The sequence below is a fragment of the Bison bison genome, unplaced genomic scaffold, assembly GCF_000754665.1.
Source record: "Bison bison bison isolate TAMUID 2011002044 unplaced genomic scaffold, Bison_UMD1.0 scf7180017860731, whole genome shotgun sequence".
Lineage (NCBI taxonomy): Eukaryota > Metazoa > Chordata > Mammalia > Artiodactyla > Bovidae > Bison > Bison bison.
In genome coordinates this window covers 48,934-61,135 of record NW_011491303.1, presented here as the reverse complement: position 1 = coordinate 61,135, position 12,202 = coordinate 48,934, and the positions used below count along the sequence as shown (strand labels likewise).

At 40.1% G+C, this 12,202-nt stretch overlaps 2 protein-coding genes and 1 pseudogene across 2 annotated transcripts; 2 read left to right on the top strand and 1 right to left on the bottom strand.

The window, feature by feature from the left end:
* Positions 1 to 6,639, top strand: part of LOC104982853 — a 7,850-nt pseudogene extending 1,211 nt beyond the window's left edge.
* On the bottom strand, positions 6,621 to 7,303 carry LOC104982836 (histone H2B type 1-K). The gene has a single exon (XM_010832282.1). The coding sequence runs from the start codon at positions 7,246 to 7,248 to the stop codon at positions 6,868 to 6,870; it is 381 nt and encodes a 126-aa protein (XP_010830584.1). The 5' UTR covers positions 7,249 to 7,303; the 3' UTR covers positions 6,621 to 6,867.
* A 232-nt stretch (positions 7,304 to 7,535) lies between these two features.
* LOC104982835 (histone H2A type 1-H) lies at positions 7,536 to 8,013 on the top strand. The gene has a single exon (XM_010832281.1). The coding sequence runs from the start codon at positions 7,580 to 7,582 to the stop codon at positions 7,964 to 7,966; it is 387 nt and encodes a 128-aa protein (XP_010830583.1). The 5' UTR covers positions 7,536 to 7,579; the 3' UTR covers positions 7,967 to 8,013.
* Positions 8,014 to 12,202: the final 4,189 nt, after the last annotated feature.

Sequence of the window (12,202 nt, the reverse complement as noted above, 5' to 3'; positions counted from 1 at the left end):
CTCTCTCTCTCTCTCTCCGTTTTTTTTTTTTGCGTCACCCTGCAGTTTGTGGGATCTTAATTCCTCGATCAGGAATTGAACTCGACAGTGAAAGAAAGAGTGGAGTCCTAACCACTGGATCACCAGAATTTCCCAGGAATGGTTTTGTGACATAAGCCATTTTGGCCAAAATCATTTTTTTATATAAGCTTAGTGGCAATGGTTGTCGTTTAACAGTCTCAGTAATCAATGATCTGAAGCAGAAGTAAGAGAATGCAGGAATAAAGGAAAAGCAATCAAGAGATAACAGTTCAGCAATAAAACAAAGTTCTAGTTCCTCTTCAAGGCATATAGATAATCTGATAGTCTTTGAGTTCTGCAGGAAGGACCCCACCTAGGTGGAGGATGGAATGATAATTTTGCCCCTGGTGACGTGAATCAACTAAAGCTTAGACTCTATCAACCTTTGCCCCAGTTCTATGCTGATTTCTCCTCTGCTCCAGACCCTTCATGAATATGCATGTTCCCTTGGCTTAAAACCCCCAGTTTTGCTGTTCAGCGAGAAACTGCTTTGGGAATATCCCTGGTCTCTTTAGTTGCTGCTTGTAATAATAAATCCTTTCTTCCTTCTGATCTTTGGCTTGGTTGTACCTTTTGGTTTGATACCCACCAAGGGACAAAACCCAGTTTTCAAGTAACAAGTCTTGTAATAAAAGACAAATTCTAAAGAGAAAAACAAGTTTCTTAACATGTGTACCTCATGTAAACATGGAAGAAACCCAGGGAAAAATGAATACCTCCCAAGGTGCCTTAGAAGGCCAGGAGTTCTCTGGAGGCTTTCACTGCTGATAACACAAATTCAATCCCTTATTGGGGAACTAAGATCCCTCGAACTTATGAGGTATGGACAAAAAAAAAAAAAAACTCCACCATAAATACTATTTTCTGTTGAAGATGTGAGGAGGTCAGTTATGAGGAGGTCACCAGGGAAACAAGAGTAGATTCTTTTAGGCATATTTAAATTGATACCTTCTCCATTGTCTATTGGGATTAAAATTGTCCTTCCTGGTAGAGAGGAGGGACATCTCTGTCAATTTGTGTCCAACTTTTAGGAAAATCAAAGGAAGGCAAGAAGACCTCTTGGATCTGCTTCATCTCAAATGCTTCAGTTGGGCAAATCAATCTTGGTGCTAAATGGAGTATCTTGGGGTGGCCTATTCTATCCTTTAACACCAATTACTATTTTGTTGATTTATACTATTGTCTGTATTAATAAAAAATCTGAACTCAGCCTTATATTTATAAATGATACACAAAGAATATTTCTAAACAAAAGTTTTAAAGTAAATTAAAGCTCTTTCATTACAATACAGATCCCCTGAAGAAGGAAATGTCAACCCACTCCCGTATGCTTGCCTGGGAAATACCCTGAAGAGGAGCCTGGCAGACCACAGTCCATGGGGACCTCCACCATTGCAATAACTTTTAAGTTTTGTGTGTGTGTGTGTGTGTGTGTGTGTTTTTCATTTCAAATCCAAATTTCTGGGTTAATAATGTAGTTAAACATTTTTTTCTTATGTTTGTAAGTATACAGACAGTTTGGGCATCTATTCATTTTGAGATAAGAAGATAAAGATCAAGTTTAAGATCAAGAATATTTAAGGAAGATAAACAGCAGAGAAAACAAGGGTAGAAAGGGAGTTCACAGAGACAGGAAGAGATCAGATCATGTAGGGCTTTATGATCATGTAGGTTTTATATGCTATGTTATGTTTTTATAAATCATTCTAAGGGTTTTGAATGAAGGAATGGCATAACCTAATTTATATTTCTTTGAAAGCTCACTAAGGCAATTATATGGTGAATACAAAGTTTAGAAGTAATGATATAAATTAGGAAGCTATTGCAATGGTCTTTTTGAGAGATAATGACGGTTTGGCCTAAACTGGGGGCAATAGATGATGGTTTGGTATAGATATATTTCATAAGTGTGACCAATAGTTTGTTGCTGGATTTGATTCATACTGTGTAGGAGAGGGGAGAAAATATTTTTCCCTTTGAATTCTTGGCTGAGACCTCCTATAAGACAAGTTCAAAATCACCAAATTTTTATTAACATGTATACCTCATGTGTATATGAGAGACACTTAGGAAAAATGAGTAAGCTCCTCAAGATGACCCAAGCCACCACCTTACATATGGTCTTTGTTGTTGTTCAACTGCTAAGTCAAATCTAAATCTTTGCCACCCAATGGACTATAGCACACCAGGCTCCTCTGACCTCTGCTATCTCCTTCAGTTCTCTCAAATTCATATCCATTGATACTGTCTAACCATCTCATCCTTGGTCTCCTCCTTCTCCTTTTGCCTTCAGTCTTTCCCAGCATCAGGATTTTTTCCAGTGAGTCAGCTCTTCACATCAGGTGGCCAAAGTATTGGAGCTTCAGCATCAGCCTTCCAATGAATATTCAGGGTTGATTTCCTTTAGGATTGACTGATTTGATCTCCTTGCAGTCCAAGGGATTCTCAAGGCTCTCCAGGACAACAGTTTTAAAAGCATCAATTCTTTGGTGCTCAGCGTTCTTTATGGTCCAACTTTCACATACCTACATGACTACTGGAAAAACCATAGCTTGACTATGCAGTCTTTTGTTGGCAAAGTGGTGTCTCTGCTTTTTAATATTCTGTCTAGGTTTGTCATAGCTTTTTTTCCAAGGAGTAAATGTCTTTTAATTTCATGGCTCCAGTCACCATCCTCAGTGATTTTGGAGCCCCAAAAAATAAAATCTGTCAGTGATGGTACCAGATGCCATGATCTTAGTTTTTTGAATGTTGAGTTTTAAGCCATCTTTTTCACTATACTCTTTCACCCTCTTCAGGAGGTTCTTTAGTTCTTCACTTTCTGTTAGAGTGGTATAATCTTCATATCTGAGGTTGTTGATATTTCTCCTGGCAATCTTGATTCCAGCTTGCGATTTATCCAGCCTGGCATTTCACATGATGTACTCTGCATAGAAGTTAAATAAGCAATATACAGCCTTGTCATATTTCTTTCCCAGTTTTGAACCAGTCCGTTGTTCTGTGTTCAGTTCTAACTGTTGCTTCTTGATTTGCATACAGGTTTCTCAGAGACAGCTAAGGTGGTCTTGTTTTCCCCTCTCCTGAAGAATTCTCCATAGTTTGTTGTGATCCACACAGTCAAAGGCTTTAGTATAGTCAATGAAACAAAAGTAGATGTTTTTCTGGAACTCTCTTGCTTTATCCGTGATCCAACGAATGTTTGCAATTTGATTTCTGGTTTCTCTGCCTCTTTGAAAGCCAGTGTGTACATATGGAAGTTCTTGGTTCATGTACCGTTGAAGCCTAGCTTGAAGGATTTTGAGCATAACCTTGCTAACATGAAATAAGCTCAATTGTACTGTAGATTGAACACCTTTGGGGACTGAAATGAAAGACAAAACAAAGTTGTATGAGGGTAGGGGTTTGGGGCACGGTTGCCGTTAGAAGTTTTCCCAAAAAATGCATCGTAAACAAAGGTAAGGGACCTCCCCAGTGGCTCACAGGTAAAGAATCCACCTGCAATGCAGGAGATGCAGGTTTGATACCTGGGTCTGGAGGATCCCCTGGAGAAGGGCATAGCAACCCACTCCAGTATTCTTGCAGGGAAACTCTCATGGACCGAGGCTGGTGGGCTACGGTCCATGGGGTCGCAAAGAGTCAGGCATGACTGAAGCCACTGAACACAATGCAGATTAAAGTGGGTGCTTTGTCCCAGAATCCTTTTTTTTTTTTTTTTCCAATTTAGAATCATCCTTCTCTGCTTAGTGTGGAGAGGGAGATATAAGCGGAGCTTTCCTCTATAAGTGTCTCTTACAAAAGTATAATTTTTGTTTTCAGAAATTCTCCTGTCTATGCTGTTTCTCAAAAATAATTAGTTCAAAATAATCCTTATGACAAGAGGGGTGGCATAGTTTGGGGTGGCATGTTCAGCTACACTTCAACTGTGAAAGAACATAAAGATATAAAGAAAATACTTGATTTAAACTAAAGTTTATCTTGACCTATTAAGTCAGTTACTATGTATTTTTTAAACATAGTATTGTATAAAATACTATACAATAGGAAGAAAATACAATAGGAAGAAAAATACAATGCTTAGTGTGGAGAGGGAGATATAAGTGGAGCTTTCCACTTATATTTTGTATTTTTATTTTTATAATACATTGTATTTTTATAATACATTGTATCTTTATAGAATAATAAACCTTTGTCCCTCAATTTCAGAAATTATAAAGAATCTGACAAACTTTTCACATATACATTCATTACTAGTCTTACAATCACTAGCTGTTATGCAAAAACTCATGAAATCAGATAGGGAGAGAGGCTAGTAGTTGGTGGGAATTTTACTGATTTTTTTAAAGTAGAGAAGGGTTTGTAAAATATATTCCAGTTAACTAATGTTGGGAAAATATAATTTAAAACAAAAGAAGAGAAAATTTATTATAGACTAAGCTTCATGTTTATTTAAAGCATTGTGCTCAACACAGGCAATGTTTTATTAAAGAGATTTCAAAAGAGGGGAAAAAAAAAACCTGTTACATAGGTAAGAGGGTACATCCATTACATTAGTAGGCTTTGCAATCTGGAGTCAGAAAACTGGGAAACTGAGCACTTTCCCTTGTTGATTACATTTCAAAAAGAGGACTCTAAGGTCCTTGAGGAAACATTCTTGAGATAGGAGGCTAGCCAAAGGGTGTTTTTAGCCATTAAGAAAATTTACATACCTTTGAAAAGGACAGAGAAAAAATTTTTGAAAGAGAAAAAGGAAAAGGAAGGGATGGATAATTAAGCCTCTTATTTTCAATTTGTATTTGCCCTTAAATTAACTTGAATTCACCTATACTAGCTATCTACCCTCTCTATAAAATATACTGAATTTTGTTCCTGTTGTTTGAATCAGTTTTGTTGTTTCAAAAGTTTTTATTTTCATAACATTGATAGTTTATAGGAGTCCTTTGAAAATTCTATAATGCAAGCTTCTAAAAGTAACTCACTGAAATAAAGGAAAGTAAAAAAAATCATTGAATAACAATGGGATTACATGTTAATGCTGAAAGAAGGGATTAAAATTTCTCAGAATTTAAGCAATAGTTAAATTATAAATATATTTTAAATTAAGCATGTATAAACAGGAATGTTTAAAATATATAATCTTTTTTATAAAGACTTTCTTAGAAAGACAAAGGTAGACTTTCTTTTCTCTATATTTGAATTTTGTACTATTCACTAATGAAAACTTAACTGCTCTTCTAAGTAATGAAAGTAAACTTTTTAAAAAGTATATGTTACCTAGAAAAACATCTACAAGACATTTAAAGACTCGGATTCAGTATTTTTCCGATTAGGAGGACAAACTATTTCAAAAATAACAAATGTACCCTAATAAATGTATAGATTTAATACAGTTAAGAGTACTAAAAGAATTTCATTCTTGCAGCTAGATAAAATGATTTTTGAAGAATAGTATAATAGTAAAAATTAACTTGAAATAAACAATTGTGAGGTATGAGTTCACTGGCAAATACTTATATTTTAACATTACAAATAATTAAAACCCTAGAGCACTATCATAGACTGATCTGAACAATAAAAACTCTAGAAATAATTTTAAGTGAAATACTCAATAAACTATTAAGTTCCTCCAATCAGCATTTATTACGTTATACTTATTAGCCAGCTGGTTAATTTCTTAAACGTTAATTATCTACACAAACCAAATCTAGATCATTGTAGAGTTCGGTTTTTTTTTTTAACGGTTCTACACATTATCAGCAAAATAATAGAAACTTATTAAAAATGAAAATTGACACCGAAAAGAAGAGAATTCAGCAACACACCTGGAAGCTCTTAAAATTCTCTATTTTATTAGAACATCTTGTTCTATTTCTGGAAGTTATGTTTCCTTCATATATTAGGAGAAAAACAACATATAACATTATGCAAATACTATTAGAGAAAGTAAAGATAAAAGCAGAATATTTTATTCTGTGGTTTTATGTATCATCTACAAGGTTAAGGTTTTGTTATTTAACGAGGACGAGGAGAGAAACACATTAAATGAGAAAAGGGGAGATATACAGCCTAGGCCTTGAAGAATCAAAAGAATTCACTGAAAGAACAGAAAGGGAGTAATGTGGCTGGCTTGTTTCTTTAAGAACCCTCCCCAACCCAGAGGGCTTCCCGCCAAAGCACTTTGGGTTTTCATTCTGGTCCGCAGACTCTACGCATTAATGGGGCTGCGACAAACAATGTACTTTACTGTTCTCGGGTCTCGAAATGTCTGGACGTGATAAGGGTGGGAAAGGGTTTGGGGAAGGGGGGCGCCAAGAGTCACCGCAAAGTTTTGCGAGACAACATCCAGGGCATCACTAAGCCCGCTATCCGCCGCCTAGCTCGGCGTGGAGGAGTCAAACGCATCTCCGGCCTCATCTACGAGGAGGGTGCTGAAGGTGTTCCTGGAGAATGTGATCCGGGATGCAGTCACCTACACCGAGCACGCCAAGCGCAAGACTGTCACCGCCATGGACGTGGTCTACGCGCTCAAACGCCAAGGACGCACCCTCTATGGCTTCGGCGGCTGAAGGAAAAAAGTTCGACCTTATTTATTAAAGGCCCTTTTTAGGGCCCGCCAAGTTTTCATTGAAAGGGCTAAAATAACACCATTCACAGAACACAAGATTTAGCGAAAATGGCCAGTGTTTACCAAGAACGCTGCGGTGTTACAAAGAGAAAAGTGGAGTACGTGTTTCCAGTTCTTTATATTGACAACTTAGTGGCTCTTAAAAGAGCCTTTGTGGTTGGTCTAAGAACGGTTGCTGGACAACTTTACTTGGCGCTAGTGTACTTGGTGACGGCCTTGGTACCCTCAGACACCGCATGCTTGGCCAGCTCCCCGGGCAGCAACAGGCGCACGGCCGTCTGGATCTCCCTGGATGTGATGGTCGAGCGCTTGTTGTAATGCGCCAGGCGCGACGCCTCGCCCGCAATGCGCTCGAAGATGTCGTTGACGAAGGAGTTCATGATGCCCATAGCCTTGGACGAGATGCCGGTGTCCGGGTGGACCTGCTTCAGCACCTTGTACACGTACACGGAGTAGCTCTCCTTGCGGCTACGCTTGCGCTTCTTGCCGTCTTTCTTTTGCGCCTTTGTGACCGCCTTCTTGGAGCCCTTTTTCGGGGCCGGAGCGGACTTCGCTGGTTCTGGCATGGTTGTAAAAACTTACACCGAAATCTAAAACACAAATCAGAAAACAGTGACAAGAGACGCAAAATGCCTCTTTTATATAGAACCTCCTATGCAAATAAGGTCATAGGTTAAAGTCTTAGTCTATTGGTGGTGGTTGAAAAAGACGTCATAAATTAGTTATGCCCAATCAGAACGGAAGAATCCCAATCTCTCATTCCCATTGGTTAAAATGAACCCACTGACCTAACCAATGACACGTCTTCTTTTTCGCGCCCAATCAGGCTTATAAAAGGCGCTGCACTTGGAAACTTATATTAGCAAGTTCGTCTGCGCTGCTGCTGTAGATTCCGAAATGTCTGGACGTGGCAAGCAAGGAGGCAAGGCTCGTGCTAAAGCTAAGACCCGTTCCTCGCGGGCTGGGCTCCAGTTCCCTGTAGGCCGCGTACATCGCTTGCTCCGCAAAGGTAACTATGCCGAGCGGGTAGGTGCTGGGGCCCCGGTGTATCTGGCGGCGGTGCTGGAGTACCTGACGGCCGAGATCCTAGAGCTGGCGGGCAATGCGGCCCGCGACAACAAGAAAACGAGAATCATTCCGCGTCACTTGCAACTGGCCATCCGCAACGATGAAGAACTCAACAAGCTGCTGGGGAAGGTCACCATTGCTCAGGGTGGTGTTTTACCCAACATCCAGGCCGTGCTACTACCTAAGAAAACTGAGAGCCATCACAAGGCCAAATAAAGAGGTTAGGAAAGGTGAAAAAACCAACGGCTCTTTTCAGAGCCAACCTACATTGTCAAAGAAAAGGCTGTGATTACTGTGTATTTTGAGTGATAAAATTACAAGGTGCTTAACTGAGGTTGTGAAGCAATTCTGATGGCGTTTTAAAATATGGTCTGAATTGACGTTCACGTGGACTAGTATGCTCACAAGAAGCTGGGAGGTGAATCAACAGGTAACTTATTGAAATCATAACCCTAATGTTGCCTAGTAGTATTCTTACGTAGTCAGTATGGGAGGCACTGGTTAACTTTTAAGAGACATTCAGCAGTATAGAGTATAGTAGAAAAAATCCTTTGAGAACATTCTGAATAAGTGATCTAACTAAAAAATAGTTTTTATGGGAAATTCTTGAGTTCTGCTTACTTTCATTTTCCTGAGGATTTATCCTAATGGAAAATTAGCTTGTCGGTTAAAATCATACAGTATTTTCTTAATCTCATGTAAATCCTTGAACCTATTTCTTTGGGAATACGTATATTAGTTTAATGCACTCCTGTGTAGACAGTCAATGCGACTCAAAATCTGCCTCCCTGAAAGTTACCTGAGTTTTGTTTGTGCGTGCTGTCGCTTCAGTCTGCGACTGCGACCCCATGAACTTAGCCTACAAGTCTCAGTCCATGAGATTCTCCAGGCAAGAATACTGGAATGGGTTGCCATGCCGTCCTCCAGGGCATCTTTCCCACCCAGTGATCGAACCCAGTGATCTTTCTTAGGTCCCCTGCTTTGGCAGACAAGTTCTTCACCACTGGTCGACCACTAGGTGAGGGAGCCACAAGCAAACACGTAAATATGTAATACAATATTGCTGCGAAGAACATAGGGAGGAGATAAGTCATAGAGAATAATGGGGACTCATTTTAGATAAGTGGAGATAACCTCTTTTAAAGGAGTTACCTGATCAGAGACCTACATAAATTGAAAAATAAACAAGACAGATATTAGAAAAAGAGAATTTCAAGTAGAAATAACAAAGTGCAAAAGCCTTAAGACAGAAAATATGTTTTTCTTGGGAATAACCGGAAGGCCCATGAGGTTATGAACTTGAAGGGGGAGGGCCACTATAATATAGGACTTTGGCTGTGCAACTTAATGTGTATAAGTAATCAAAAACAACAGCAACCCTGATCTCTTGAGATAATAAATTTGATAATACAAATTAGCTAAATAGAAAAATTATGAAATCCAACACACTTAAAAAAAAAGACACCATAGTAATAGTATTGACCTCACCTTATTATGTGGTTCAAAAACTGAAAGATTTTGGAGAACATTCTTTATAATTCAGTACAGGATTTATTTACTACTCCTAGTCTTTGTTTGCAGAAGCCTTTTTGAATGAAATGATAGTAAAATGCAAAAGGCCAAGGAAAAAAAACTATGATGATACAGTGGTGCGGGTTGGGTTCTCTAGAAGCAGATGCTTCAGACAGTTTGGGGTGCAAGATGTTTATTAGGGACCAACATTGGTAGAGGAAGGAACTAGGATTGGACAGAGGATGTCAAACTGTAATACAGGCCAGACAAACATGGGGAGCAATGGAGCCTGTATTACCTTTCAGAGTTGCCCCACTTTGGGTGAAAATGTCCCAGGATCAGGTTTTACTTCCCCACCTTGCTTTGCCACTGATGTGGACTGCACTAGGAAAGGGCGTGCCTTGAGATGGGTGGAACTCTGAAACTCTAGGAACACTGAAGGAGACAAGAACTGCGCCTATCTACTAAGTGCACTCTGCAATTGGGCAGCAAGTCTTTCCTTGGTGGGGATCAGGCTACTGCATTTGCTTGTCTATGACATACATTAAGATGAATATAAATATCAATGTTGAGTCATATCTATGATAGTATTTGTAAAACTGACTTTAACATGCATAGCTAGTATTGTTTCTTTGTTTTCATTGAGGGAATTTAAAAGAGATGTGTTTTCTTTTGAGAAAAATGAGAAAACTTTCTATAAATCTTTACTAATTCCATGTACTCCAATAAGATTTTAGATGCCTCCCTCAGTCATTGCAAATGGAAGGTGATATAGAACAATTATAAGGAATATGAGAGGATCATCGGAGAAGACCTTGATGCTGGGAAAGATTGAAGGCAAGAGAAGAAGGGGACAACAAAGGATGAGATGGATGGATGGATGGATGGCATCACCGACTTGATGGACATGAATTTGAGTAAGCTCCAGGAGTTGGTGATGGACAGGGAAGCCTAGCATGCTGCAGGCCATGGGGTTGCAAAGAGTTGGACATGACTGAGTGGCTGAACTGAACTGATGAGAGTTCCAATGGGCTTCTCTCCCTTCTCCAGATCCTTGGAAGGAAGAGGGTAGGGCACAGCCTTTAAAAGAATGACACAGCCATAAGACATGACAAAGACTGGTTAGAACCAACGGGATTGTTCATTGTAATATTTTAACAGTTAAATGACACACCCACTAGCGCCATGACAGTTCTGAAGTGAAAGTCACTCAGTCAGGTCCAACTCTTTGTGACCCTGTGGACTACACAGTCCGTGAAATTCTCCAGACCAAAATACTGGAGTGGATATTGCGACCCCATGGACTATACAGTCCATGGAATTCTCCAGGCCAGAATGCTGGAGTAGATAACCTTTCCCTTCCCCAGGGGATCTTCCCAACCCAGGGATTGAACCAGGGTCTCCTGCACTACAGGCAGATTCTTTACCAGCTGAGCCACAAAGACAGTTCTGAGGCTAACTCTAAAAGGTCAAAAAGTGGGTGGTGGCCCAATTCCTGGAAATCTCTGCCCTTTTCCCAAAATAATTGGAATAATCCACTCATTAGCCTATGAAATTACCCTGCCCATAAACTAACCATGCCATATTTATGGGTTCACTGTCCCTCTCTCCCTCTCCCCTCAAGGCCTCCCATCTCTAAGTTGGAGGTATAAGTTGCAGTACACAGCCATCCAGTTCTACTAGTGCCAAAATGCTCTACAAAGTCAATCAAAACAGGCCCAGGATTGTTAACCCTTTGTTAATTGGTCATAGGGAGTTTACCAAGAGGTTATAAAAAAGAATTGGTTGAAGGAGAGGCAGCAACACAATTTTCTCACTGAGTTACACAAGGCTGTGATCCATGTGATCATTTCGGTTAGTTTTCTCTCATTGTGGTTTTCAGTCTATCTGCCCTCTGATGGGTGAAGATAAGAAGTTCATACAAGCTTCCTGATGGGAGAGACTGGCTGTGGGGAAAACTGGGTCTTGCTCTGGTGGGCAGGGCCATGCTCAGTAAATCTTCAATCCAATTTCCCCCTGATGGCTGGGACTGCTGCCTCCCTGTAGTTTGGCCTGAGGCAGCCCAGTCCTAGACTTTGCAGTCACTATAGTAGACTACATGCTCTATGGTACAGGTAATGGCAACCGCCTCCCAGGACTGCTGCTGCCAGTGCCCCTGACCCTGCAACAGGCCACTGTCAACCCACATCTCCACCAGAGACTCCCAAACACTCACAGGCAAGTCTGGATCAATCTCTCGTGGGGTCCCTGTTCCTTTCTCCTTGGTCCTGGTGCACACAGAGTTTTGCTTGTGCCCTCCAGGAGTCTCTGTTTCTCAGTCCTGTGGAAGTTCTGTAATCAAATCTCACTCAAAACCCTTCAAGCTAGGCTTCAACAGTACGAGAACCAAGAACTTCCAGATGTACAAGTTAGATTTAGAAAGGGCAGAGGAACCTAACTACTGGACCACCAGGAAATGCCCCTTACAGAGATTTTTTTTTTAATAATATAGGAAAGGGAGATGGTAGGATTCCTGGAGCTATGCTGAGTAAGAGAGAAAGTTTTAAGTTTACTTTTTATAGAAAACTTATGAAAATCAGAAGTAGAAAAGCCCATGGCATTGATAAACATAGAGCTAGGAAGTTGCATAGGCCACCCTCTTTATCCTACTCAGAATCACTGTAGTAAATGTGTCAGACAGAACCCTCAGAAAGGCTTTTAGAAATAAAAAGCACAAGAAAAGAGGCCATTTTCTAGGCTTTGTGCCCCACCACGGACTAGCAACAGGATTAGCTTTTCTCTCTCTGTATAGGGAACCACATGCAAATCAATCCCATTGCTAAAAACACCACAGCAGAAAAAAAGGAAAAGCACTTGTGTCCATAAATAGGGTGCTTTCTAAATAGGGTGAGAGAAAGTCCCTGAGGGAAAGAAAGGAAGGAGAGGTCCAACTCACACAAG

Bases quoted from the DNA above. Each gene is read 5' to 3' on its own strand.
- LOC104982835 (XM_010832281.1), top strand. From the start codon at position 7,580: ATGTCTGGACGTGGCAAGCAAGGAGGCAAGGCTCGTGCTAAAGCTAAG.
- LOC104982836 (XM_010832282.1), bottom strand. From the start codon at position 7,248: ATGCCAGAACCAGCGAAGTCCGCTCCGGCCCCGAAAAAGGGCTCCAAG.